Source organism: Lasioglossum baleicum, chromosome 15 (assembly GCF_051020765.1).
Source record: "Lasioglossum baleicum chromosome 15, iyLasBale1, whole genome shotgun sequence".
NCBI lineage: Eukaryota > Metazoa > Arthropoda > Insecta > Hymenoptera > Halictidae > Lasioglossum > Lasioglossum baleicum.
The window spans coordinates 8,614,635-8,638,396 of NC_134943.1; the positions used below are offsets into that span (position 1 = coordinate 8,614,635).

The 23,762-nt window shown below is 44.0% G+C and overlaps 2 protein-coding genes across 5 annotated transcripts in view; both read right to left on the reverse strand.

The window, feature by feature from the left end:
- The window catches only part of Rab32 (RAS oncogene family member Rab32), a 29,118-nt gene extending 11,012 nt beyond the window's left edge, over positions 1-18,106 (reverse strand). Inside the window, exon 1 of one of the 2 annotated variants that reach the window (XM_076438835.1) lies at positions 7,235-9,776. In XM_076438835.1, coding sequence (XP_076294950.1) covers positions 7,235-7,429 — 195 coding nt within the window. In that variant the 5' untranslated portion in view covers positions 7,430-9,776. Of the gene's footprint in view, positions 1-7,234; positions 9,777-17,817 lie in introns of those variants that run through there. The other variant, XM_076438836.1, reaches the window with a different exon arrangement.
- Positions 18,107-18,582: 476 nt separating this feature from the next.
- Cog1 (conserved oligomeric Golgi complex subunit 1) lies at positions 18,583-22,751 on the reverse strand. Of its 3 annotated transcripts, none has more exons than XM_076438821.1 (9): positions 22,317-22,751; positions 21,941-22,108; positions 21,571-21,856; positions 21,310-21,511; positions 20,823-21,239; positions 19,855-20,761; positions 19,503-19,782; positions 19,217-19,426; positions 18,583-18,855 (listed from the first exon to the last, which is right to left on the reverse strand). In XM_076438821.1, exons 1-9 carry the CDS (start codon positions 22,451-22,453, stop codon positions 18,739-18,741), a joined length of 2,724 nt encoding a protein of 907 aa, XP_076294936.1. In that variant the 5' UTR covers positions 22,454-22,751; the 3' UTR covers positions 18,583-18,738. The 3 variants fall into 3 exon arrangements, with proteins under 3 accessions (XP_076294936.1, XP_076294937.1, XP_076294939.1); XM_076438822.1 differs by having other exon boundaries at positions 18,583-19,092; XM_076438824.1 differs by lacking the exon at positions 22,317-22,751 and having other exon boundaries at positions 21,571-21,873; positions 21,941-22,069.
- Positions 22,752-23,762: the final 1,011 nt, after the last annotated feature.

Sequence of the window (23,762 nt, forward strand, 5' to 3'; positions counted from 1 at the left end):
GATACTACAAAGAAGTCCTAATCAAGCTGAGGGAAAGAGTAAGGATGAAAAGACAGGATTTGTGGAAGAACGACTCGAGGATTCGGCACCAGGACAACGCACCAGCCCACAATGTGTGAAGCAGTTTTTAGCGGACAAGCGCATTCCTGTGCTTGATCATCCTCCGTATTCGGCAGATCTCGCACCGTGTGACTTCTACCTGTTCCCAAACGTCGAAAGTCCATTGAAGGGAACACATTTTCAGTCTGTTGAACATGTAAAAACAAAAACGGCAGAGTTGTTGAAGAGGCTGACAGCTGATGACCTACAGCATTGTTTTGACCAATGGAAGACACGTATGCAGCGATGCATAGATAGGGGAGGAGAGTATGTTGAAGGGGATAAAAGTGAAGTCTCGTTATTTAATTGCCACACCTCGTATACTATCCGCGCAGACACGGAACGAATCCGACGAGACAAATATTCTTCCAGAAGTGTTTTCGAGCGGCCGAGATTGCAGAGAAAACTCCTCCGTTCAAATCTCCAGCTCAACTTTGGACTCTATCAGACTGACAACCCCGTCCGCCGCAAATTAATTAGCTGAATTACGAGGCAGCGTCGCGCACCCGTCGACGCGTAATTAGCGCGTGAAACGCGTCTGCGAGATGTCGCGGAACATGCGTCTCCGCGATCGCTCGACCATTAAATGAGAGCGTCGTTCCCCTAAGCGAGAGATCAACGGACGAATAACGTAAACATTTGTCTCTATATCGAAACGATTCGATCGACGCCTGGAAAACGCGGTCCGGCGTGAGAAACAGGCTCGCTTAAATTATTAATTCCAACTGGAAGAATTTATTGAACGATCAACAAACCGGGGGAAAAAAGAAAAAAACATACAATTAGATCGTAGATGCATATTGCACCACGACGGCACGTACGTAAACACCGATCGGTCATATAATGCTGATTTGATCAATCCGCGAAGACAATTTCGCGATTTACCCCGTGATTAAGATAATGGGGAAAAAATGGAAAAGCTGTGGAACGCGCGTTGCATCATCCTGAGATCCTTAAGTAGGATAATAGGATTTTTTTAAAGGCCGGAATCGCTTGTCACCCGTTTAGAAAAATAATCAAGTTGTTACGCCGCGGTGTTATGAATTCACGGAGGCGATCGTGATTACAAGAACTCGCCTGATAATTAAAAATGGCGTCAAAGGAAAAGATAGAAAAGAGTCGGCTTGTTGCACCATGCTAGATAGCGATCGAGCGCGCAAAGAGGTCGCGCGAATTTATCGGGACCGCGGAGGTACGCCGGCAAACCAGTATCTTACATAAACCACCCCACACGATCCACGCACGATCGTGGAAGATCGCGAAGGTCGAGAGTCGCGATTTGATTGGTAGGATTCCGCGTGGAGCGATCCAAGATCGATAGAACCGAACGTGCACCTTGACGAGCGCTGGAAAATAGGCTGGCTTCGAGGAATCGCGACCCCTTGTTTGCAAATGCTTTATGCAAATGCTCGCACCTTCGCGATTGACAATCGACGGACCATGGACCGGTTGCGTAACGACCGGTCACTCGTTCAGAAGAATTATGGCGATCAGCAAGGGCTCGAAATTTTCAACTGTTCCGTCACCATTTATGTTTAGAGTTTGCGGGGGTTGCCAGGTGGACGTCTGATTTACTTTGATAGTTGGACACGACCGGCATAAATCCCGACCGGCAACAAGATGAAAATCACCGCGGCGCGCATGCAGTTTATTAATTATACACATAATCCTTCCCACCGTCCGACGTCGTAAACACGTAGAAAAATGGGAGACATTGGTTGCGCGTACAAAACACGCCGGTTTCGTTCGACAAGACGGACAAGCTAATTAATCAAATGCTAAATCAGTAGGTCGACTGCGATGCGCAATCCGTGGCTCACGTAACCTATGTGCGTGCATGCCGAAGGGACATACGCCGAGTATTCGCGCATTCGTGTCCGTCGTGCCGCGATTCGCTCCAAGATCGTTGTGATTCAATTTTCGATTGTTACGCAACCCTCTCTCTATATTAGAGCACAAAGCATTTATTTCTTTGCGCGGCTGTAAAAATAGAAATCCCGCGAGCAGATTTATTGCAGATAAGTTGTCAAATGAAATAAACGGTGAAACACGGCAAATGCGTTTTGGATCTTTTTTACCACGCTTATATTAGCTCACCGTGTTGTTGTATAGTATGTTGAATGCGTCAAATCTTGTAATCGAATTTTAAACCTCTCCCATAGTCCAATCTTGCTGAAATTTTGTACACACACTTGCTTCCAATGACAATATTTGCCGCCATACTCGTGGGATCAAAAATAAGTAACCTAACCTAACCTCTTCCCATAGGAATGCCGAAATTCAATAGGATATTTATTTATTGGCTATAAAAACGGGATAATAAATTATCTAATCATGACACAATATTTTCCTTTTTACAACAGATCTTGGTTGAAGTGGTAATTAAAATCGATTATAAGATACGTAAAGACTAAAAAGTAGAAAATAACAAATATATAAAAAAAACTTTTTAAAAACTTTATATTAAAATGCACTAGAAAGGAGAAAATAATTTTTTCCTGGTTCTCCATAAAATACCGAATCCAGTTATATGATTAATTATATTTTTCCCCAAAATTTTAAGCAATTAGTTCAAAATTTCTTCTGTTCTAAAATTAGTGTCGCAATGGATAGAGAAATTGAATATAAATTTAAATAAAATCATGGCATTAGTGACCATGAAAATAAAAGCGTGGAGCGCTAAACTACATTGACGTAATCTTCGTGGGTGCTCCACGCTTTTATTTGTAGTCACTAATGCAATGATTTTATTTAAATTTATATTAAATTTGTCTATCTATTCCGACACTAATTAAAAATTAAAAGAAATTAAAATAAAAACAGAACAAATTTTTTAACTAATTGCTTAAAATTTTGGAGAAAAATATTATTAATCATTTAATTGGATTCGGTATTTTATGTCGAACCAGGACAGAAATTATTTTCTCCTTTTTAGTGCATCTTAATATAAGCGTGGTTTTTAAAAAGTTTTTTTATATATCTTTTTCTGGACCAGCAGGACATCAGCTATGTCTACGTCCACGTTAATAGACCTTCGCAACTCTGTAATAATTCTTCTTTGACCTGAAATATTTCTTTGCAGATTGATCCTCGTTATATTTTTCCCGTGGCACCCGTTGAAAAAATCGAGCACAAGTATTTCTCGTCCCGACGGACGACAAGCGGTCGTCGAAACTGTTTCAGTAGTATAATCGTCCATTTATTCTCCGAGACGGCGCGTGATTTATCGCGGAGAACGCTCGTAGTCGGCATGCGTGAAATGAACAGAAAAATCTCCACGGAAGAACGACCCTGCCTCCTGAAGATCATCGAGCAGAAATCCTACGGGACGTACGATCGATAGATGGCGACGATTGTTGGCATGTGCCATTAATTCCGCGACGACGACGTTCCGAAGAGGACACGTCCCGACCCTGACGCGGCTAATTAGACGGCACGTGTTCATGTAATTACGATTTTCCCGGTGCGTCCTTCCCAAGGAGACGGTGTTTTCCTTTCTCCCTTGGAAATCGCTTACGCACGATCCCCGGACGCGAAGACGCAACATGAACCGTCGATTACTGCTGTTACGCAAACTGCGATAGTACTCGATTTCGATGAGACGGTAGTTAGGTACATAGTTATTACCGCCAGCAGGGCCCGCTCTAGGGGGGGAGGACAACCCGGGCATACGCCTTTGGCTGTAAGTGTGAGAAAAATATTGATGTTTTAAATATTCAATTAATAGAAAATTTCAGACTACCCTTGCCAGACAATTTTGCTAAAAAAAAAAAGGTCATTTTGTTCAGCGCGGTGCTTAGTGCTTAAAAAGGGGCGGCAATTTGTTTTCTTTGCCCGGGGCGTCGTAACCGCTAGAGCGGGCCCTGCCGCCAGGGACCCTAACTGTTATAACCAAAAAGAAAAAAAGTCATGTAATAACAAGTATTTCATCGACTAAAATCGTGTTGGTTACAAATAAGGATTCTAAGTAACCGAACATTTTGTCTCTTGTTGGTAAATGTTATCGTTCCGAGAAATTCATTTCGATCGCTTATAACAATTATCGATGAGAGAAATTTATTTCGATCGCTCATAACAGTTATCGATGAGAGAAATTTATTTCGATCGCTCATAACAGTTATTGATGAAGGAAATTTCTAATAGTTATTATTAAATAGAAATGGTAGACAATCAATTATTTCATAAATTTTTTATTGATAAAATTAATTGCTACAATCAAAATTTAATGAGACAAACATGAGTTTTTCCATATTCTCTCGTGACAAATTACACCGGAAATCATCTAACATTAACTTTAGAGCAGAGAAGGCTCGTTCAACGCTAACCTGAGTTGCAAGCACAACCTGAGAAACGAAATATCAGATTTAGAAAATAAGTTTTAACACTCGTAACATATCAACGTGTACGCTAAATGTATCAGAACAGCGAAAACAACAGAACGAGCAATATGGCTGCGAAACATTTCACAGAATTACTATATTCATTTGTCTTTCTAAACAAATTGCAGCCATCAGACCGGAGAAGTCAAAACTAGTTTTGATCGGTACTGCACGACTCTCCCCTATGTCCCGACACGCGGCGGGTAGAGAAACGATGGACAAAAGCAAATAGGCTGGTAGGTGAGTGGAAAAAAGAGATTTGACGAGTGAGAAACGGAAAGCAAGGGGAAGAAAGGTTTGACGAGTGCATTTGTTTAAACTAGGATCAGCGGACTACGACGCGTACTGGCCCTTTACACGGTGACGAGTGTCTTGGGCAAAGTGGTAACGGCACGGAACGGAACGGAACGCGGGAGAACTTGTAGGACGTCTTGTCAGTCAACAGCCTCAGATATTCATTCTCCTCAGATCATCCGCCAGTCGGACAGGCTGTGCTGTCCTCGGCGTAATATGACTTACTGTCCAGCGAGCTGACGACTCCTTCCGAGAGCTCTTTCATCGGGAGTAATCCTCTCTAGTTTCCGCTTTGAGCGACACGGACGGACCTTCGAAGTGTCTCTACTCCACGGTAAGTGTGACAAGCGATACTTGACGAGATAACGTCGACAGCTTGTGCCAAAGAACGTTCGTTTAATTAGGGCGAGCGTGACCAGCACCACGTGAAGAAGAGACTTCGTCTCCACTTCGAGAAGTCGAAGTAGAATACAGTAGTCTTGGTCAGACCAAATGGGTCTGCTGTATCTTCCTTCGATAATGAAAACGTAGATTTCCTTTATCATTGCCGATTATTTCTGATCGCGTGCTCACGCACGTCAACACATTTTATCGATAGAAATTATCGTGATCTGCGGGATCAAATGATTCATCTAATGAGCGAGAAGTAGAATAGGGCAATCTGTGTCGGATTTGTTCGAGCTAAACACGCGTGAGAATAAAAGAGTATTGTTCTGATTCGATTAACTTCTTCCATTCCGCATCGATAACGATTCAAAATTGGCATGTGCATTGTTGAGTAGCTTTCGGCAGTGTTCAGTGTTTGGTCGGAGGATGCTGCGTCGATCGAGAACGCATCTCGGCTAATGGAAGAATCGTAGAAGGCGAAAGTACTTCCTGCGAAGAACGCGAGACCGTCACCGGTTACGAAACAGTTCCGGTCTCCTAAATCTAATTACCCGTCTCGGTCCCGTCAACGCAGCAGATTCTCTCACAGCGATAGCTACCAGTCGGCTGGAGAAAGTGCGCTAACCTGCCCTCTGAGAGCACTGCGCTTTCCTTCTCGTGAGAAATCGACTGCTCTCCGGCGACTCGATCGAACCGTCTCACACGAATCTCCTTCAACACATATTCGCGCCTGCAAAATTTTTTATTCATCTGACAAACAGAATCAGGTTACTTTCGCTATCGTTTGGATGCCGCAAAAAGAGATGACGATAAAGAAATTAGTCGAAATGTACCGTTTACAACCGCCTATCAATCAAATATTGTAGTCGTCGAGACAAGACCGCTCTGCATTGCACAAGTAAAATCATTTAGATCGGCCGGGACAGTGTCGATCCGTCTCGCGGCTAACGATCTAGACACGCGAGTCGAAAGTAAAATGGCCCGCGTTGCATTTAGTCATTACATAAACGATCCGATCGCGTTGCTTACGTAAAGAGCCCGTTGTAAACACGATCGGCGCGACGGGGAAGGTGCGCGAGAGAAACGGCAGGATCGACCACGGGAGGACCATCAATCGTCGATCAATGATCGCGCAGTGACGTTAATCGATCCCGACAGCCATGAAATCCGCGCGTATTTCTGGAAAACTGATGAAACCACGGTGTTTATGCAAATTCGAAATTTCCCAGGCGATTATGGCACTCGCGGCATACGATAGGCCGATAGACGCAATTAGACAGCGCTAAATAACTTGATTAGAAGTGATGGGGCCAACAGCGGATAGATTTATTACGATCGCTTGCGAAAGAACCTCTCGCATCCGCGCGGTCAACGCGCAGCAAAATTGCACCATTTCCAATTTGTCGTTTACACGATCTCCAGCTGTCGCGAATCTTGCGAAAGCATTTTTAACCATTTCACAATTTATTATACGGTTGGAACGCGAATATCTGAAAATCCGATTTCAAGTAAATGAGCATTACCTTTTTACCGTGCCTTTTTGCCCAAAAACGAACTATCTCGTATCGATATCTAATATATGAACATTGCTTACCAAATGTTCACAGACCTCATAAATTACGAAAATAGTACAATTTAATAAATATTATAGTTGTAATAAGCATATTGAAAGTTGGACATTTTAAGAGGAGTATTTTTCGTGAGAAAAATTGCATAAAGATCCGCAGTCTAGTTATAACAAAATGGCACACGATTTTCCAATCCAGACCACTGCGCGCCGCTTCCGATACTTCTATTCTTAGCGAAGAGAATAGGGAAAAATTCGCCTCGTCAATCGGCGGAAAGATAAAACAAACGCGCGACAGACCTGCGTGTCGGGGAACAAACATCGTCGCGAGCCTGAGAATCGCGAACGTCAGCGTCCCTGTCCGACGTAGCATTACGTCAGAGATATTGCACAGAAAAGCGACAGAGATCGACGTAACAAAAAAATTCGTTCGCGGCTCCATGGGAGAAGGAGATTGTCGGACGATTCGCGAGGATTAGAAGACGAAAAGGAAAACCATAGCACCCACCTTCCTCGTCCGGCAGGCTTGCTGCTTGCTGTTCTCGCTGAAGTTCATGTTCAGATCTAGGTAAAGGTGGTTGTTGTTCAAAAGCTGCGGGGGCGGTTCCATCGGCGGCGGGTACGCCTCCTTCTTGTGCCTGAGGCGTCTTTCGGTTCGGTCCTGTCTCGTTCGCAGAACCAGCACCACGTTGCGATCCAGCATTTTTGCGATCGATCGAGAACTCTCGCGGATTTATAATAATACTACACTGTGCTTAATACTTCCGGTGTCGCTCCAGTCAGTCTTTGGACTATCGAGATTCGTAATACTCCTGCGGTGGCTCTCGTCTTGACTCTAATCGAGCAAGCCTGCTCCTTTCAAAACGGTAGAGTCTGATAGCGAGCACAGAATCAATGCGGATCTTCTTCGGGCTCGCCTTGACGAGATTGCTGATCCTCTAAGGATGCTCTTCTTAAAGAAATATGGTTCCACTGGCGCTGGCAAGCGGCCAACTAAATGTAACGGGAGAAAGATGACTCCGACAGGTATCCAGCTGAATAAAACTGGTGTGATCAACGAAGACCCTTCTCAGCTCCGGATAGTCTTCGACTACCGATCCTCTTTTATACAGTCTCCGGATCCGGTGGGATCAACCACAGTAGACGCTCTCTTCACGGAAAAACGACTCGGGAGATTGTTGAACCGGATGAAATTGATGAAATCTACGAGACTCTTCGCGAACAATCGACCTGGCGCAATCGTTGCGAGTGTCCTCTTCGCTGAGACAGCGTGTTCTAGGCTAGCGTCCCATGTTCGACACCGATCACTGATCACTGAACGCCCGGACTAGACTCAATGGAGCCTGAGCATGTAACAACGCTCGACGATGTTCAGATTCCAGTTCATAGTGCGGACTGGCGTGGGAATTTCGTGGAAACGGATGCGTAGAATGTGCGAGCGCCGGGCGCAAAGTCCCAGCATTTATTGGCCCGGGTTAGAGGAGCCCGAAGTGCGTTATCGTGCGCTTGCGGCGTGCCGCGTTATCTCTGTCGCGGGACCGTTCGGAAAAAAGATGCTGCCGGCGGCGCCTTGCTTTGCTTTGCTTTTCTTTCGTTTGATTTGTTTCTCGTCTTGTCGTGCAGCCGCCAGAGGTTGGGCGATCGGTTCCACGCGATGTGCGTGTACAGGCGGTCAAGAGATCGTGACACGGGCGCGTGGCCCCTTTTCCTGCCAGTATCTGACCAGTCCGAGAACGTTCCGGAATGAGCCGCGCTAATCTCGCGCTACACTCTTCCCTCTTTGCCGATTTTCGGACCACCGACAATGTCCGCGACAGATTTCGCTGCCGCAGTATGTACATTGCGGCACGACTTCGAGACAATTGCTTCTCCCTGGAATACATAAGTCACGGCAAACGCAGAAACATGTACGGCTTCCGGTTCTTAAAGTACACTTCCGCGGAAATCGATAGCGATCCAATGAACGAAGATGGCAAACTCTGCCGTTGTTTTCAATTTAGTCGTTTCCACCCCTTTCCGCCGGCGTTCTCGAAGAACGCGGGGGTGTAAAGAACCTGCCGCAGAGCACTCTGGTCGCGGGACGAGGCTTTTAAAAGTCGCGGAACTATAAAAGGCTCGAAGGTTTAGGCGTGGCGACACTTTCAGAGTTGTTTTGCGTGCGCCAAGCGTGAAAAACGACGGGACGGGGCTCTTTGCGAGAGCTTCCAGCTCTTGCCGCTTTTCTCAGGCTCTCCCTTCGACCAGACACAAGTTCATATTACGTAGTTGATTCGTCGGAAATAAAAACGGAACGTAAACACTGTTCGGATTTACTAATCGTCGCGAGATAAAACACGTCGCTCGACCAAACCTCCGTCTAACCTCCTAAACAACGATAAAACGGCGCCCTATCACTCCACCGACGCCGACGTCGATCGTTCTCGCGGTTCCCTTTGACCTGACAAGACCTCCGATAAATTTTCAAAGGGTTCGACACCGGGCGCGTGTACCCGGCAACGAAAAATTGATAGTTTCTGTTTGCCGCTGATCATTTTTTCCTCTATTCCGTTATCTGCCGTCTGCCTCTCGTAATTCGACCGATACCGGGTCCAGAAATAACCGTGACCAATCTCCAGAATTTCTGGCGATCGTGCGCTCGGGCCTCGCCAGAGTTTAACGATCCCGATACCGAAAATGCGACACGAAGACAGTGATACGCGAAATGATATCGTCGCGAATCCGTCGCAGAAATTTTAGGACAGAGACGGAGACCGAGCATCGTTCCATTCCGACGCGACGCCACGGAATCGCTGACGGCTCTGATATCGCCTAATCTTAACTATCGCTTCCGACGGTACACCGACGAAACCAACGGGATAGTTGACGAAATGTTCGCTGTAAGTAGTGTTCCCTCTCGAGAATTGAAATCTAGGAAAATTCTTATGAATCTCATTTATTTTATAACATATTTTCGGAAATGAACAAATACGTATGTCCTACCATCAGTCAAAATATGCTACATTTTATCGTAGGTATTTAAATATCTCTGTTACTTGTGATTATACGAAAAAATGTCAGAGCAGATATTTTTATTTTATTAAAAATTCTAGAGAATTCTCGAGAATTATCGAGAAATATAGTCTTATTGGAAATGGAAAATGTTGAGAAATCAGGAAGACTAGCTGTAAGCTCGTGATGCAACAGTCGTCACGACACGTGACGGATTCCGAACATAAAAAAGATGTCGCCGCTTCGTTATCAAACTCATTGTGCAGACAGATATTTTTTAATGAGTATTTGATTCGTTTACAAACAAGACAGCGCGCCGAGTCCCGCGTTCGCGAAAGATTACCGATTATTTTTAAACACAGGAAAGTCTCGAATAATTTTAGTAAGTCTTTGTTCTTATTTCTGGGGATCCCTGTGCCGCACACGAGTCCTTGATTCTCGTCCTGTGAACCCCTGTTTTGCACAAGGGAAGTTTCTGTCGTTTCCTGCGACCCAGGCCTTGTTCTAAGGTCTGTGGACCCCTATTCCACGCGGAAGTTCTTTGTTCCTCGTCGCGTAGCCCCCTGAAATGATCCGAAGCTAGAAACTACGGCTAACCAGTGGCTTTCGCAAAGGAAGAGGGCAATATCATTTGCGGATTAACGACACTGGCAACAAGCACCGTCGACCGAAGTGTTGACAAAGTTCGAGATATGTCCACGGCGCCGCTTTTAATCGCGCGATATTATCAACGAGACGTTCCGGAGCCGGAGTCGTCCGAAAATATGTATATCAGAAGCTGACGCAAAACATTATCGACACGCGACAGTTCAACGAAACACTGTCCACGTTCTCTGTTGTGCTCTACACGCATGTTTACGCTACTTAGAAGTTTAACGATCGATAAAACGGGAGTTTGCCAGGGAAAACAGCTGGACCCGATCGGATCGAGTGTCGCGGCGACCTTCCGAGTCCGCGGTCTCGATAACGTTGACGGACTAATTGCTCGATAATGAGCCGGTTTCGTCCGAAAAACACGATGAAACGCCGAATCGCGGTATCTCGTGCACTAAAAATAAACACGATCTTTTTCGTGGGAGAAAGAGCATAGAGGGAATGAGAGAGAGAAAGATAGAATCGGAGCCGTGGCCTCCGAAAGCTGTAATTACCGCCTTCGCGCTCCTTCGTTTCAGCCGCAAATAACGGGCATCGACGTTACATCATATAAATCGCACGGGGAACGGGCGATCCTGTGATCGCAGTGTTTATTTGCCTCGCAAATAGCCGACATTACCGAAGAAAACCTAGAAAACGAACCGCGATTTCTACGACGAAAGTTCGGCCGCGTTGCGACTCGTCGCATTGCGGGAAACGTCGAAATTGCTCTGATACACGACAACCGTTTTCCGCGAACGATATTTTTCGATGAAAATTGTGGAAAGCGAGCGAACAGAGTCGTCGGTCTTTCTGGAGTGAAATCTTGGTCTCCGCGGAGCTCTATCTGTTCCACGGATCGGAAATCATCGATTTATTCTCCCCTATCGATTATCGACAAACGCGATGGTGTGTTTCCGATAACCGTGACTGAGAGACTGGATCCGAGATTGTGTCTTTAGTCGGGGTCAAGCTCGATAGCGAGCAATATCGTGGTGGAATACGATAATCTCGAAGACGACAGGAAAGAAAAATGATTTTCCATTCGATTCTCCAGAGGGACCGTAATAACGGTTCATTGAATCATCCTACTCCGTTGGGAGTGAACGAAACGAGTCGTTAATTACCCCGAAAGCTTTGGGCAAACGTTTACCTTGAGTGCAGCAGCACGCAGTTTAGGTATTACCTCCGGTAATGGCGTGGAAACAGGCTCGGTCCAATTAATCGCGATTTACGAACGGGATGTGCCAACAGTTGCACGCCCCGTTGAACGCACTTATCGGCCGGATTATAGTATTAGAATAAGTATTTCATTATCGTCCGCAAGACGCGTGTTTGGCGCTCATTAATTATTTCACGCGTAGACAGACCAGAAGCGAACGCCAGAAGCATCGCAACGATATATATCCTCTGCTCAAATTTATGCGGATAACGTCGACCGCATCCACTATAAATAGTAGGCGCCAACTTTAATTAGCCCTCGTACATTTCCCCCCAATTGTTTGATCGAATCGCTGTTTCAGAGCAACGCGATCGATTCGTTGCGACGATCGATAAGACTGCGAATCTTTATGCGAAATAAAAATTCCATTCGGCTTACTCAGACGTTTCTCAATTGATCTCCGCGAAGATTTCGACGCCTGACCAGGAAGCATCTTTCGATGTGGTCAGGAGAGACCGTTTGCGCAAACGTTGGAAACGTTCCTGGCAGTTTGTCAATAGAATGTAGACATTTGGAAAGTGGCGTTGGCAAACAACTTTTCGACCGATCTCGCTTATCGTTATCGTTCTCGAGCAAGCTCCCGCGCGATCCTCGATCAGGTTATCGGTCGCGATGCTGATGATTCACTTTTCTCCGATGATTTCGTTCGGCGTCGCATTGTTCCCTTTTCACCCTCGACAGTCCCCATTGTTCCTCCTCGTGTCCTCTACACTCTCCAAAATTAGACAAAAGTGACAGTTTATCAAGGTGGGTTCCGAACCACCTTGGGTACCACAGTTTTTGATATCACATGGAACCTTTTCCAATGAGAAGAGGTACCGAAAATCCTTGTCATTCGTCGTTTTAGGATTCGCGCAGATTCGCTCTGCGATTGGCCGGAAGATCGAGGCGGAAGAGTGCGAACAGAGGACACAGCGTCCCTCGGAATCAGCTGTCGAGCCCTTGGCTCGCTTCGAGCTTCTCGAGACGCACTCGAGCAGCAGCTGACCGAAGGATCGAACAAGAAAGACCGGTGCTACTGTGTTCTTTTGTTCGGACTAACAATAACACGATCGTCCACGGAGATACCGTTCGTTCTACGTCAGTAGGCTCGCGTAATTCGAGGGGTCGAGTGTTTAAGAACACAAACCGATAGAAATCTTTCGCGGGCTTACGCCGGAGATACCGAATCTGGAGTTTCGATTGACGTCAATCACGATACCATCGATAACAACAATCGTGCCGCGGAATTCAATGCATTTTCGTAAGCTCGTCCGAAGCGAATTCAAGAATCTTTTCAACTAATTCTACAGCGAATCCTGAACACTATGCGACAGCCGTACAGGGTGCTCTGCTCGAAGAAATATCGTGGACACCGGAGTTTTATCCACGAGAGAGGTGTAAATGGGAGTCGCGTCGCGTTTCGTTAAAATTCTCGATTCGACCGACCCGTCATCGATTATTCCAGGACCTGGTGAATGTAGGTCGCCGTTACAACTCCTTCGTGAATGCATTCGACTTGGAGAAGTACTCTATCGTCGATTCTACCCGTTTCGACGCGAACCGTCGCGTCGTATCGACGTCTCGGTTATTTATGGGTAACCGATTTTATACCGTTGCACCTTCGGGATTAATATCCCGGTACTTTGAAAGTATTGCGCACAATTTATTCACGACAGGTGCAGAAAAAGTAACTTTTCCGGCTATCTTTCTTTTTGTCCGATTACTCGGAAAATACAAAAGGGACTGAAAGTGCCGCGAACGTCGAATTTTGTTTAATGATGATCTCCAGATAAAACCGAGATTTCGCGAACGTCGACAACATTATACATACTCGTCTTTCGGCTTCGGCGTGCATTGACGTAAATACTTGCCCAAGTAGATCCCTTCGATAGGATATCGGGTACGCACGCCCTAGCCGCGATAAGTAATATCGTAACGCGTCAACCGAATCGAGAACCAGAAGAGAAGAACGAGCGAAAGAAACACGTGTAAATCTAATCTCGATAACATGACGTCGATAGGTCGGATACGATTACAGCGGACGAGCGCGAGTACGAGCAGCCGCGCGACAATTCGCTCGGCGTTGATTCGAAACGAGCGCGTTCCCGCGAATTTTTTGGGGACCGAGACACGGGCGCGCAACGCTTCTCCGTATCAGGATAACCACAAATCCGATCCGATACGATCCGATCGGATCGTATCCGATCTGGGTCACGTCGAAGAACGAAACACGATCGCCGCCTCGGTTCGATACACGAACACTCGTTTAATCCGTGAAACAGGACGGTGCTGCGCGAAACGGGAAAAATGCAGCTCTGTATCCGAAGGGAACGTCAGCTTCGAACTGTCCTGCTACCATAAACTAGAAGCTATCGACTCGAGGCGTGTACAAGATTCATTTCCCTCAAGCTTTCCGCAAAGCGAAAATTCTTGCGAACACTCCTGTGGACTCCTATTCCGTACAAGAAACTCCTTGATCCTACTCCTGTAGACCACCGTCCTCCCTTCTACGCTTTACCTCTTGGCCTAATTCTTGTTTCTAATCGTTGGACTTCAGATTTTATACATTTATGAGAAGAATTAATTCCCAAGCGACTCCTGTATCTTACAATTTTTATTTTGCATCAAGATCCACAGTTGTGGGAAACCCAAACAAGAACGTAGACAACGCGTTCGCTGAGTAACGCGCGAGAGAAAGCTTTCTGCAAATCAGAAGAATCGGCCGAACTTCATAATGCTCAGCCGAGAGAATCGATCGAAAGAATAACCTGCTCCCAGGACCTCGATTTTGAGCGAGGCACCTTCCCGATCATGGGAAAAGCAACCTGCGGATGTAAACACGAGCCAGGTGAACCTAAGAATTGTACGATCATCGTTATCGTTCCCGAGACAGTGCAGTGAAGAGAATCGACTCGTCCGTTCGGTCGCAGCGATCGGCCGGCCGATAAAAGACGATATACCCGAGATTAGTCATCGATAACCGGGAGCCGACTTTATCAGGCTGCCTCGAAAGACGTTCGAACGAATTTCAAGACTTTTCCATTCATTCTGTTACGTCGCGCACGTCGTTACACCCAGAGCTAACACGACCGATTAGATAAAGCGACGCGATGCGACGCGACGCGAGTCGCAGTAAACTTTCAGTGAAAGCCACCCACGAATTTCCCATCCGTTTCCTCTGGTCCCTGACACCGAGAGCCCCACTACCCGTTACGCATCGATACCGACGAAACCTCGTTCAGCCAACGAACGGTATTAACGATGGAGAATTAGGGGCCCGAATGATAATCAATGAGAATATGCCTGCATCTACCATTATGAGTCTCTCTAAGCCTCTGGCGGGCCATTGTCTTGCCGCCGCATGAATCCTAACGAGACGAAAACTCGTTAACTTTTTCTCGAGTGGAACAATCCAGCCGAATCGTCCGCTCGCTTTTATTTAATTATTATCGGACACTATAATGTGAGAGTAGATATTCATGCATACGCACGCATGCACGCGCTATTCATCTTTGTTTTCGATTGTTCATGTTATTTTCGAATTAACATGAGAACAATCTATTCCTTATCGGTGTTCTCTCGCAAAGGTCCCGCTGCTAATTGAACAACTAATTTCTACCGATCTATAGTTGCCGTGATAACACCGTGAACCGGTCTTGTAACGCGTACACGAAACGGTAGGAATTTTTTCAACGTATCCCAGAGGATTACGCGGAACGGTGGAAGATTAATCTGGCGCGTGTTTCCACGGACGTCGCCAAGACTCCAAGGAAACAACTCGTGACGAGGGGACAACGGGCTCCTTTGAAATAATCTCGATTTTCCTCCATGAAAAAATCAACAGTTTGATTTTCCGATTCGCTTCTCCCACCTCTTCACGAGATTCCCGTTGACTTCCGGTCACGGTGTGGAAAAACGCACAGTTGTCTATTTAGCCAGAAAATGTGGAAAAAACTATTTTAGCGTTATTTATAGGCTCAAGGTTATAATATTATATATATATATCGTTGTGTGTGGATTCGTCCATCCAAAATACATTTTGGCATTTAAAAAATCAAATTCACCTCAATTTTTTGTAAGAAAAAATTTTTTTCCAACTTTTATATATTGAAATTTGTAGACGCTTGAATACTGTTCCTCTTTTGTTCGAAACATTTTTTCCTCAGATTATCGAGAACCCATGAAAAAGCGTGGCGATAGTGGAATATTTTAACTGTCACTTTCAAGCCTTATAACTTGAAAAATATTTAAGGAAAAAGTATTTCATTGTAGTGTTTCGGAAAGCTCTCAAAACAAGCTACAAGAATATGCAATAATAAATAGGGTTCCCCAAGATAACGGAGGATCTCGTGCCCATAACTGACGTCACAAGATAGTAACATAACAGCGAGGTATACAAGTATTGTGCATTATTTCGTACACATTTAGAAAAACGGTGCAAACTTGTTGCATAAAGAATTGTAAAGAACGACAAAACCGTGATACAAACATATCTTTTCACAAGTAAGTATTTTATACTTAATATCGCATATATATTGCTCTTCGAAGTCTTCCAAGTGCTCGAAATTTCAAAGTCTTCGAAACGTATGAAGTTGTAACTTTCAGTCACCACTGACACTGAACTTTCCGTTTGGACTTTTCGTAATTAAATTAAATCTAAAAAATTGCATTCTATTAATAAATTTCGGGATCATATCACGAATGTACTTAAAAAATAATACTTTGCAAACAAAATTTTAATGAATTTTATTAAATTCGGTGAAATCGGATATCGCGGACTAAATGAAAAGAAAGGCAGGACAGGCTTGGCGCTTGACAAAACTCACGTATTCAGTAGGGCTATAACTTTCCTTCGAAGGTCGAAGATTTCGAAGCTTGAAGGAAAGTTACAGCCCTAGCGGGTACCCGGACACCCCTAGTAAGAAGTGAACCGTTACCGCATCGTCACTTTTTCCGTTCGATAGCGGAAACGCGAGAGAATTTTTCGTCGGTCTCTTGAACTTGGCCTTCGTCCAGTCGACCGCGACGGTCATTCGTTTTGACCCAAGTATGGCAGCGATTTCACAGCAAAGCCACAAGAAACATCGTCCGTCACCGTCACCTCGACCGTTTCTTGTCTGTATATTGACCTCTCGCGATTAATCGCCGCCAGCAGCTTCCCGATTAAGCGTCACATTGTTCCTCCCTTCTTTTCGGTTCAAAGAAGAAGGAACAATCGAGTTCCCTTGTAAAAAGATCGCCTACCAAGCGAATTTCCTCTTAACGAAACACTAACCCTATGCACTCGAGCGGTGACTCGGAGGCGCCACTAATAATTCTTGTACCATTATTAAATTTGTATTCAATGAATTACTAAACGTATTTGATATTTTAATGAACTACTGCAAGTGTTGCGCGAAGTATTATATCAGTTTTATAACGATAAAACTAAGAGAAACATGTAAAATGGAAATATTTCAGGCCGGAAGCAAAAATTCGGTTTTCGAATTAGAATAGCTCCGCGTGCAAAAGGTTAAACATCCTACAAATCCGGCTACTATCATTATTGTATTGGAAATAAAATGTACAAGGTGAAATGCACGACATCGCTGCACCGCGCATGCGCCAACGTAAGAACGTTCGAACTTTTCGTGCAGTCGCGTTCGGAACATTACTCGCGACAGTAATATTATGCAAACTAATCTTGAAGGTTTCTCGACTGTGCCACTCGGTGGATGGAATAAATTACGGATTAAATTATAAATTCACAGGGGTCGTAATCCGCCGAGAAATGTACGATCTCGCTCGAATTCACAAGAAGTAGACCATGCACGCGCGTCTTGAAGTCTCGAAAGCCACAAGAAACACACAACTGACGCATCCCTGAAGTTCGCCTGCACGTTTAGCCGAATCACATGATCCTCTTCGACGAGAGATACGATGAAATTCGAACCACGGGATTATTCAAATTTTCACGAACACTCGCCGTTGACGTTTGAAGGACTTCCCCATAAGACCGATTCTACGCGCTGGATCGGCGTGCACGGAAATTCGAAACCGCCGAAATTTCCCGATTTCGAATCGGCAGGGTTCACGGAACACGAACACGAATTTCACGATTGTAAATCGCGTTCCACGGCGTTCGCCCGCGAGACCACCATAACATTCGAACCGCGAATCCCGGAACAGTCGGGCGAAGTTTGAAAATAGGCGCGCGAAACGCTCACGCACCGGTCCGCGTGCGGTTCGCTGGCGAAAACGCAGAAATAAAGGGGCTTTTCACTCACCATTTGATCCAGATAAGGATTCCGCTTATCCCAGCGATACTCCTGAAGTTGCAAGGACTCGTAACGTTGTTTTTTACGCAAACGGTGACGCGAGTGTCTCACGACCGATATTGCCACAGCTGGGCCCATCCGGCCATCTTGCCGTATATCAAAACGTGTACTATACTGCGCTGGCGTATTTTGCCGCTCGCCCCTCTCTCTTTCTCCTCCCCGGCCCCCCTGTCAATGGTGCTCTCACGGTAATTGCGTAACCGGCTGAGAGCTGAGACACTTTCTGTGTCGCTGTCTTCGTCGCGGCGAATGCACCCCGCCATGCTCCATTACTGTCTCACGTATCTCCCGCAGGTTCGCCGTAGTGCATCGCCGGCGGCGCTACGAACGTTTGGAAAATTTTCAAAGACGTCGCCGCGCGGTTGACAATAAGGATGCTACCTGAGCTCGAGTTACAAGGTGACCGAAATCTCCGATCAATTCGATTGTTGTTTAACCTTGATCACTTTCGAATCTCTGCTGTTTGCATTTTTCATTCCGTTCGGTGCGAGCGAAGCGGTTTCTCGAACGGATATTTGCATACGAATTTGCTTTGTTATTCTCTGCACCGACGAGATATACCTCGTCTGTGTTCTCTGGTGAAAGTTCCAATTTTTCGAAAGTTGGTACGGTCGCTTGCCGCCGATGGCGCTACTGTACAGGGTAGTTTGATCGCGCGCCGAAAATTGTTGCACATTGCACATCGATGAATCAGCGTAGACCGCAATGCGTATAAAGATTGTATAAAATTGTTTTATTCAATACTGATAGTAATGAAAAAGGCATTGTTCCACGACGTGGTATTTACATAATGTATAACTAACGTATATATATATATATATATATATAGTTAACAATATATACAGCGTTCGATCGAACGAGTCAAATAAATTAACTACTACTAAACCAGTCGCTGCCCATTGCTCCGAAGAATGCTGCCGCTCCGGACTTTATGGTGGCGCCCGTGGAATCGCTTTTCACATTTTCCTTACCCGTTACTTTTTTCCGCTAGAATAAAAAGAAATTTCGTTAACGACGCATTCGTGTTTCTCTCTTTCCTTCGACCACGAAACTATAAACACAGAGACTCGTTAGATCAATCGGGAAAGTTACGTAAATGTAACTCGTAAAAATCAGGAAAAGAAATGTTTCTGTTAGAAATTAGTCAGCTGGAAACTACCATGCAATGTCGTTCTCTTACCGCAACTCAATGCACGACCTATCTTATCAGAATGCACTGGAAATCTAAGAGTACATACATAAAAACGAATTTATAGAAAATCACAGTGAAATAATTGTTGAACATAATGGTCAGAAGATGCTGAGAAAATGCAACCAAGAGCTTCAAATTATTTGCAATTTTATATACCTGTAGTTTTTCTGGTATCGTTATGGATACCAAAGGCAAACTCCTTGCTGGCGCGGTCACTGTTAAAGATGGAAACCAGGGCGCACCGTTGCATAGAGCTAACACCGTGGGTAAATCTGATTTCACACCCTCGGTATTACTGTATTCATTTCGCGCTCCCAAAATTGAATGCAGCTGCTCCAAATGAGGCACTAGATTTCCGAGTATAAGCTAAAAACAACGCCAAATCAATTGAAATCGAAATTCGATAAAGCAAAATAGTAGACAATCGTCTATGAATTCTCACCAAAGATCTTTGAACGCTTCTTTTCACGTTGGTATGAATAAACGGATTGAAGACATCGTAATCGAATGGATCTATTTTCGACAATACACTGTCGCAGGCTTCCGCGGATAAATCGGACAAAGTCTTATTTTCTCGTGGCACCATTAGCAAGCTCGAATATTTGACATCGAACAGCACCTGCAACGCTTGTTTCTGGGAAAGATTCGCACCAGAACACGCAGCTACATAGTAGCTCAATAATTCCACGGCAACATCGTCTATGATATCGTGAAGCACCTTCCTATATAATAAAAAGACGAGTAGAAGAAACTCCATTCGTGAAAGTCAAGGCTCAACGATGCCTTGTACTTACTTTGGAACGGTGTGTGGAATTATTTTGTTCAAGTCTTTGCTAACCACAGTTAAAAACTTTTGCAGTTGTATGGATGGCTGATATGGCACTAGGATCTCGGATTTGATCCGTTTCCCCTCCCCAGACTCTTCTTCGATGGTGACCTTTTGCCATTCCGAAATTACCGCGTGTATCCGGTAACCATCTAGTGGTTCTTTCGATATGTATTTCATTCTGTGCTCGCTTATCTTAGCTTTGTACGCATTAGCCCAAACTGACCACACAGAAGTACTATCTTCTTTCAGTTTGTCGCAGATCGACTGCCATTTCGCGCTCGTGATGGTGAGTCCAGACACTTTCGAAAGCGTAAAACATTTGTTTAAGTTCGAACTGAGGGTTGTCAATGCCAAAAGAAATCTGGCCATCACAACAGCGTTTGTGTCGCGCTGGCCGTGTTCGGGCTTCTCATTGACGCACGTGGTTTTCACGAAACCGATGAAGTCCTCTATCATAGTAGTACTGGTGGTTTGTAGGTGTTCCTGGATTTCCGAACGATCGGAAAATGTATTCGAAATTAACGATATATTCGTGGACAATAGATTGTCTTTGATAGACATGACGCTTTCGGTCTCGTACAAATATTGTTCGAGATCATGAAGCAGAGCTTGTAAGCCTGAATCAAAGTTCTCGCATAATTTGAGAATGTTAGGCGAGTATCCCTTGGTCTTCATCAATAAGGACCTCTTGCCGTCGAGTCCGCCGTTTTTGGAGAGCTTTTGAGGAATATCGCTGGGAGAATCCTTCCAAACAAACCAGCGCAAATCGTGTTCCGGATATTCAAATTTATCGTTTATTGCTTTGTTGAGTAACTCCACTACGTCCGCTTTCAGTTTAGCTGTAGTTTCCGTCCATTTGTCCCTTATAATATCTAAGAAAGTAATGAGAATTTTGTATTAATGAATAAAACGGTGATTCTACGCTAGACCTACTTTTTGCTCTTCGAGATATGATAGGTTGAAAGAATTCGACCCAGAACGTGATCCTGGGCAAAGACAATTCCTCCCAAATGGAATTCCAATTGTCGGGCAGGTTAATGCTAACCGCCTCTTCGCGAACGTAGTATAAGCCTTTTATAGATACTATTAGGTTCAACAATTTTGTAACCTCGCGATTGCAAAACTCGGTAACCCATTCCAGCCAGGACTGAACGCTCTTCTGCAGATCCGGTAAAGTAAGGTTGCCGGTATTATCCTGAACGAATGGTTTATGCTGTTTCGTTACAGAAGGCAGAAATTCCTTGAGCAATTCTTGATTCACGTCCAAACGACAAAGCAAAGAATATGCTTCTTGATCCTGAATCTGTGCTATGTACTGTAGAACAAGACCACCCGATTTGTTCTTTGTGTCTGAAATGAACAACACGCTTAATTATAGTATACTTTCTGGACACGGTAAATTGAATACACGATTACTTACTTATAAAACACGAGTACATCAAATTAACCGTTTGAATTAGTATTTTAATGCACAGCTTAATTTTATTCTTAACACTGCTGTCATTTTCATCCGTGATAATCGACTTGATAGCATGGCTACGCATGGATATCAACATGTCTAGCAAGTCTGAGAACGAAGTCCCATTTAGTAACACGAGTGCAGCTAAACAATTTGCTATACTCTAAAAAGATAATGTTTTTAATGGCACAATCTATAGTATATATGCGAATGAATGCTGACCTCTGGTTGCACTTCCAATGACTGCAATATATTATTGCATTCGGTGGTTATAATATTTTTAAACTGACAGATAACATCCCATTGTTTGGAAATGATCGGGTATTTGTTTGACAAATCATCGCTTCCTACTTCGAACAGTAAACTATAATTTACATGTTGCGCTACCAAATACAACTGTGTGGCGAATAATAAATTCTTGTTCTCAATATTAGTCCAGATATGCTGAGGAATATCCATTAATATTTTTATTTGAATAACAACTGAATATTGAATTTCTTCTAGATATCTAAAAATGAAACAAACCTTCAAGAAATAATCGAAATAAAATCTTGCACATATAATATAACAGTAGGGAAGGTAACGAACATACCTATCATTTTTATTGTTAGTCGGATCAACTTTAAAACCGATGAGGTACTTCTTCTGCAGTTCCCTGAATTTATCTTCGATACTAATGATTCTTGTGATGACACGTTCAGAAGTTATCTTCATCTTCCCAATTGTGTCAGCAGCTAGTATTAAATCACGATACCTTTCCCTAAAAACATGAAAATTTTCAATTGGTCATTGATTAGTTTAGCAGTAGAAAAATAACCTTGTATATAACAGAACTTATCTCGTGTAGACATAATTAATATTCGTAACAGCTATTTAATATTGTCACGCAAACACGTTGTTAATGTGAAAACAATGAAAGAAAAAAACAGATATAGTAAACGACATGAAATTATTCGAACGAACGTTACCCAACAAGAGTTCTAAGCTCGATTTTCTTTCTGTCACTTTCATTTTGAATTTTCTTCTGGATCCCTTCGATTTCTTTGATGGTAAAGTCCTCGAACAATTTGTTAATGTCCAAATCTAAATAATTCGTTGTCGTCATCTTTTTGACAAGTTTGTTGTTGCGTGTTCAGTGGTGTTCAGAGCCCGGTTGTTCCCACGTAGTACAAAATCAACAGAACCATATTTCCCGTCATTATCAACACTGCACAACGTGGAGAATTTCACATTCTCGCATCGCTAGATAACGCTACGAGTATGTTCTTTAAAGGAACGAACAATAAGAATGATTTTTATAATCCACTGAAACCATATCACGGACGAAATGTAAATATGTATGTATTTAGAAAAATTTTATGTATTTTCGTAACACCCATAAAGTATATTTATGTATAAGCTGGTATAAGGGGCTAGTCTACCCTCGATTTGGAACTAGAAAATTACTAGAATCTTACTAGATTTTGGGTCCGAAACATGGGTCTGCGCGGATCGGTTGTTTGTCCTTATTTGAGCTAATTGTGGGCTGGGTGAGGGCTCATTCGAAAGAGGAAGGTTCATCACACACGGGTCTGGTCATGATTTTAACGAGATTATGTTTATATCTAATAATATGAGTGTCCAAAGTACAGTAAAAATCTAGGAAAAAAACCAGCAGATTTCAATGCATTTTTCTGTCTCCAAAAGACTTTTTGACTTATATTATGACCAGACCCGTGTGTGATGAACCATCCTCTCTAGAATGAGCCCTCAGCCAGCCCAAAATCTGCTCAAATAAGGACAAACAACCGATTCGCGCAGACCCACTTTTTCGATCGAAAATCTAGTAAGATTCTAGTTATTTGCTAGATATTTGCTATTTACTAGAATCTTACTAGATTTTCGATCGAAAAAGTGGGTCTGCGCGAATCGGTTGTTTGTCCTTATTTGAGCAGATTTTGGGCTGGGTGAGGGCTCATTCTAAAGAGGATGGTTCATCACACACGGGTCTGGTCATAATATAAGTCAAAAAGTCTTTTGGGGACAGAAAAATGCATTGAAATCTGCTGGTTTTTTCCCTAGATTTTTACTCTACTTTGGACACTCATATTATTAGATATAAACATAATCTCGTTAAAATCATGACCAGACCCGTGTGTGATGAACCTTCCTCTTTCGAATGAGCCCTCACCCAGCCCACAATTAGCTCAAATAAGGACAAACAACCGATTCGCGCAAACCCATATTTTCGACCCAAAATCTAGTAAGATTCTAGTTATTTTCTAGTTACAAATCGAGGGTAGACTACCCCCATAAGCCATAAGCTCACATAAGCTTGCATAAGCTCGCGTGAGCTCGTATTTGCTCGTATTGGCTCGTAATCTGCTCGTATCCACTCGTATCTCGTATCAGCCAGTGTTGCCATCCGGGGTGCG

Coding starts and splice junctions, on each gene's coding strand:
- Cog1 (XM_076438821.1), bottom strand. CDS start 22,453: ATGACGACAACGAATTATTTAGATTTGGACATTAACAAATTGTTCGAG. Junction 21,512..21,570: donor CATTGGAAGTGCAACCAGAG/GTCAGCATTCAT, acceptor TTATCTTTTTAG/AGTATAGCAAATTGTTTAGC. Junction 21,240..21,309: donor GATGTACTCGTGTTTTATAA/GTAAGTAATCGT, acceptor TGTTCATTTCAG/ACACAAAGAACAAATCGGGT.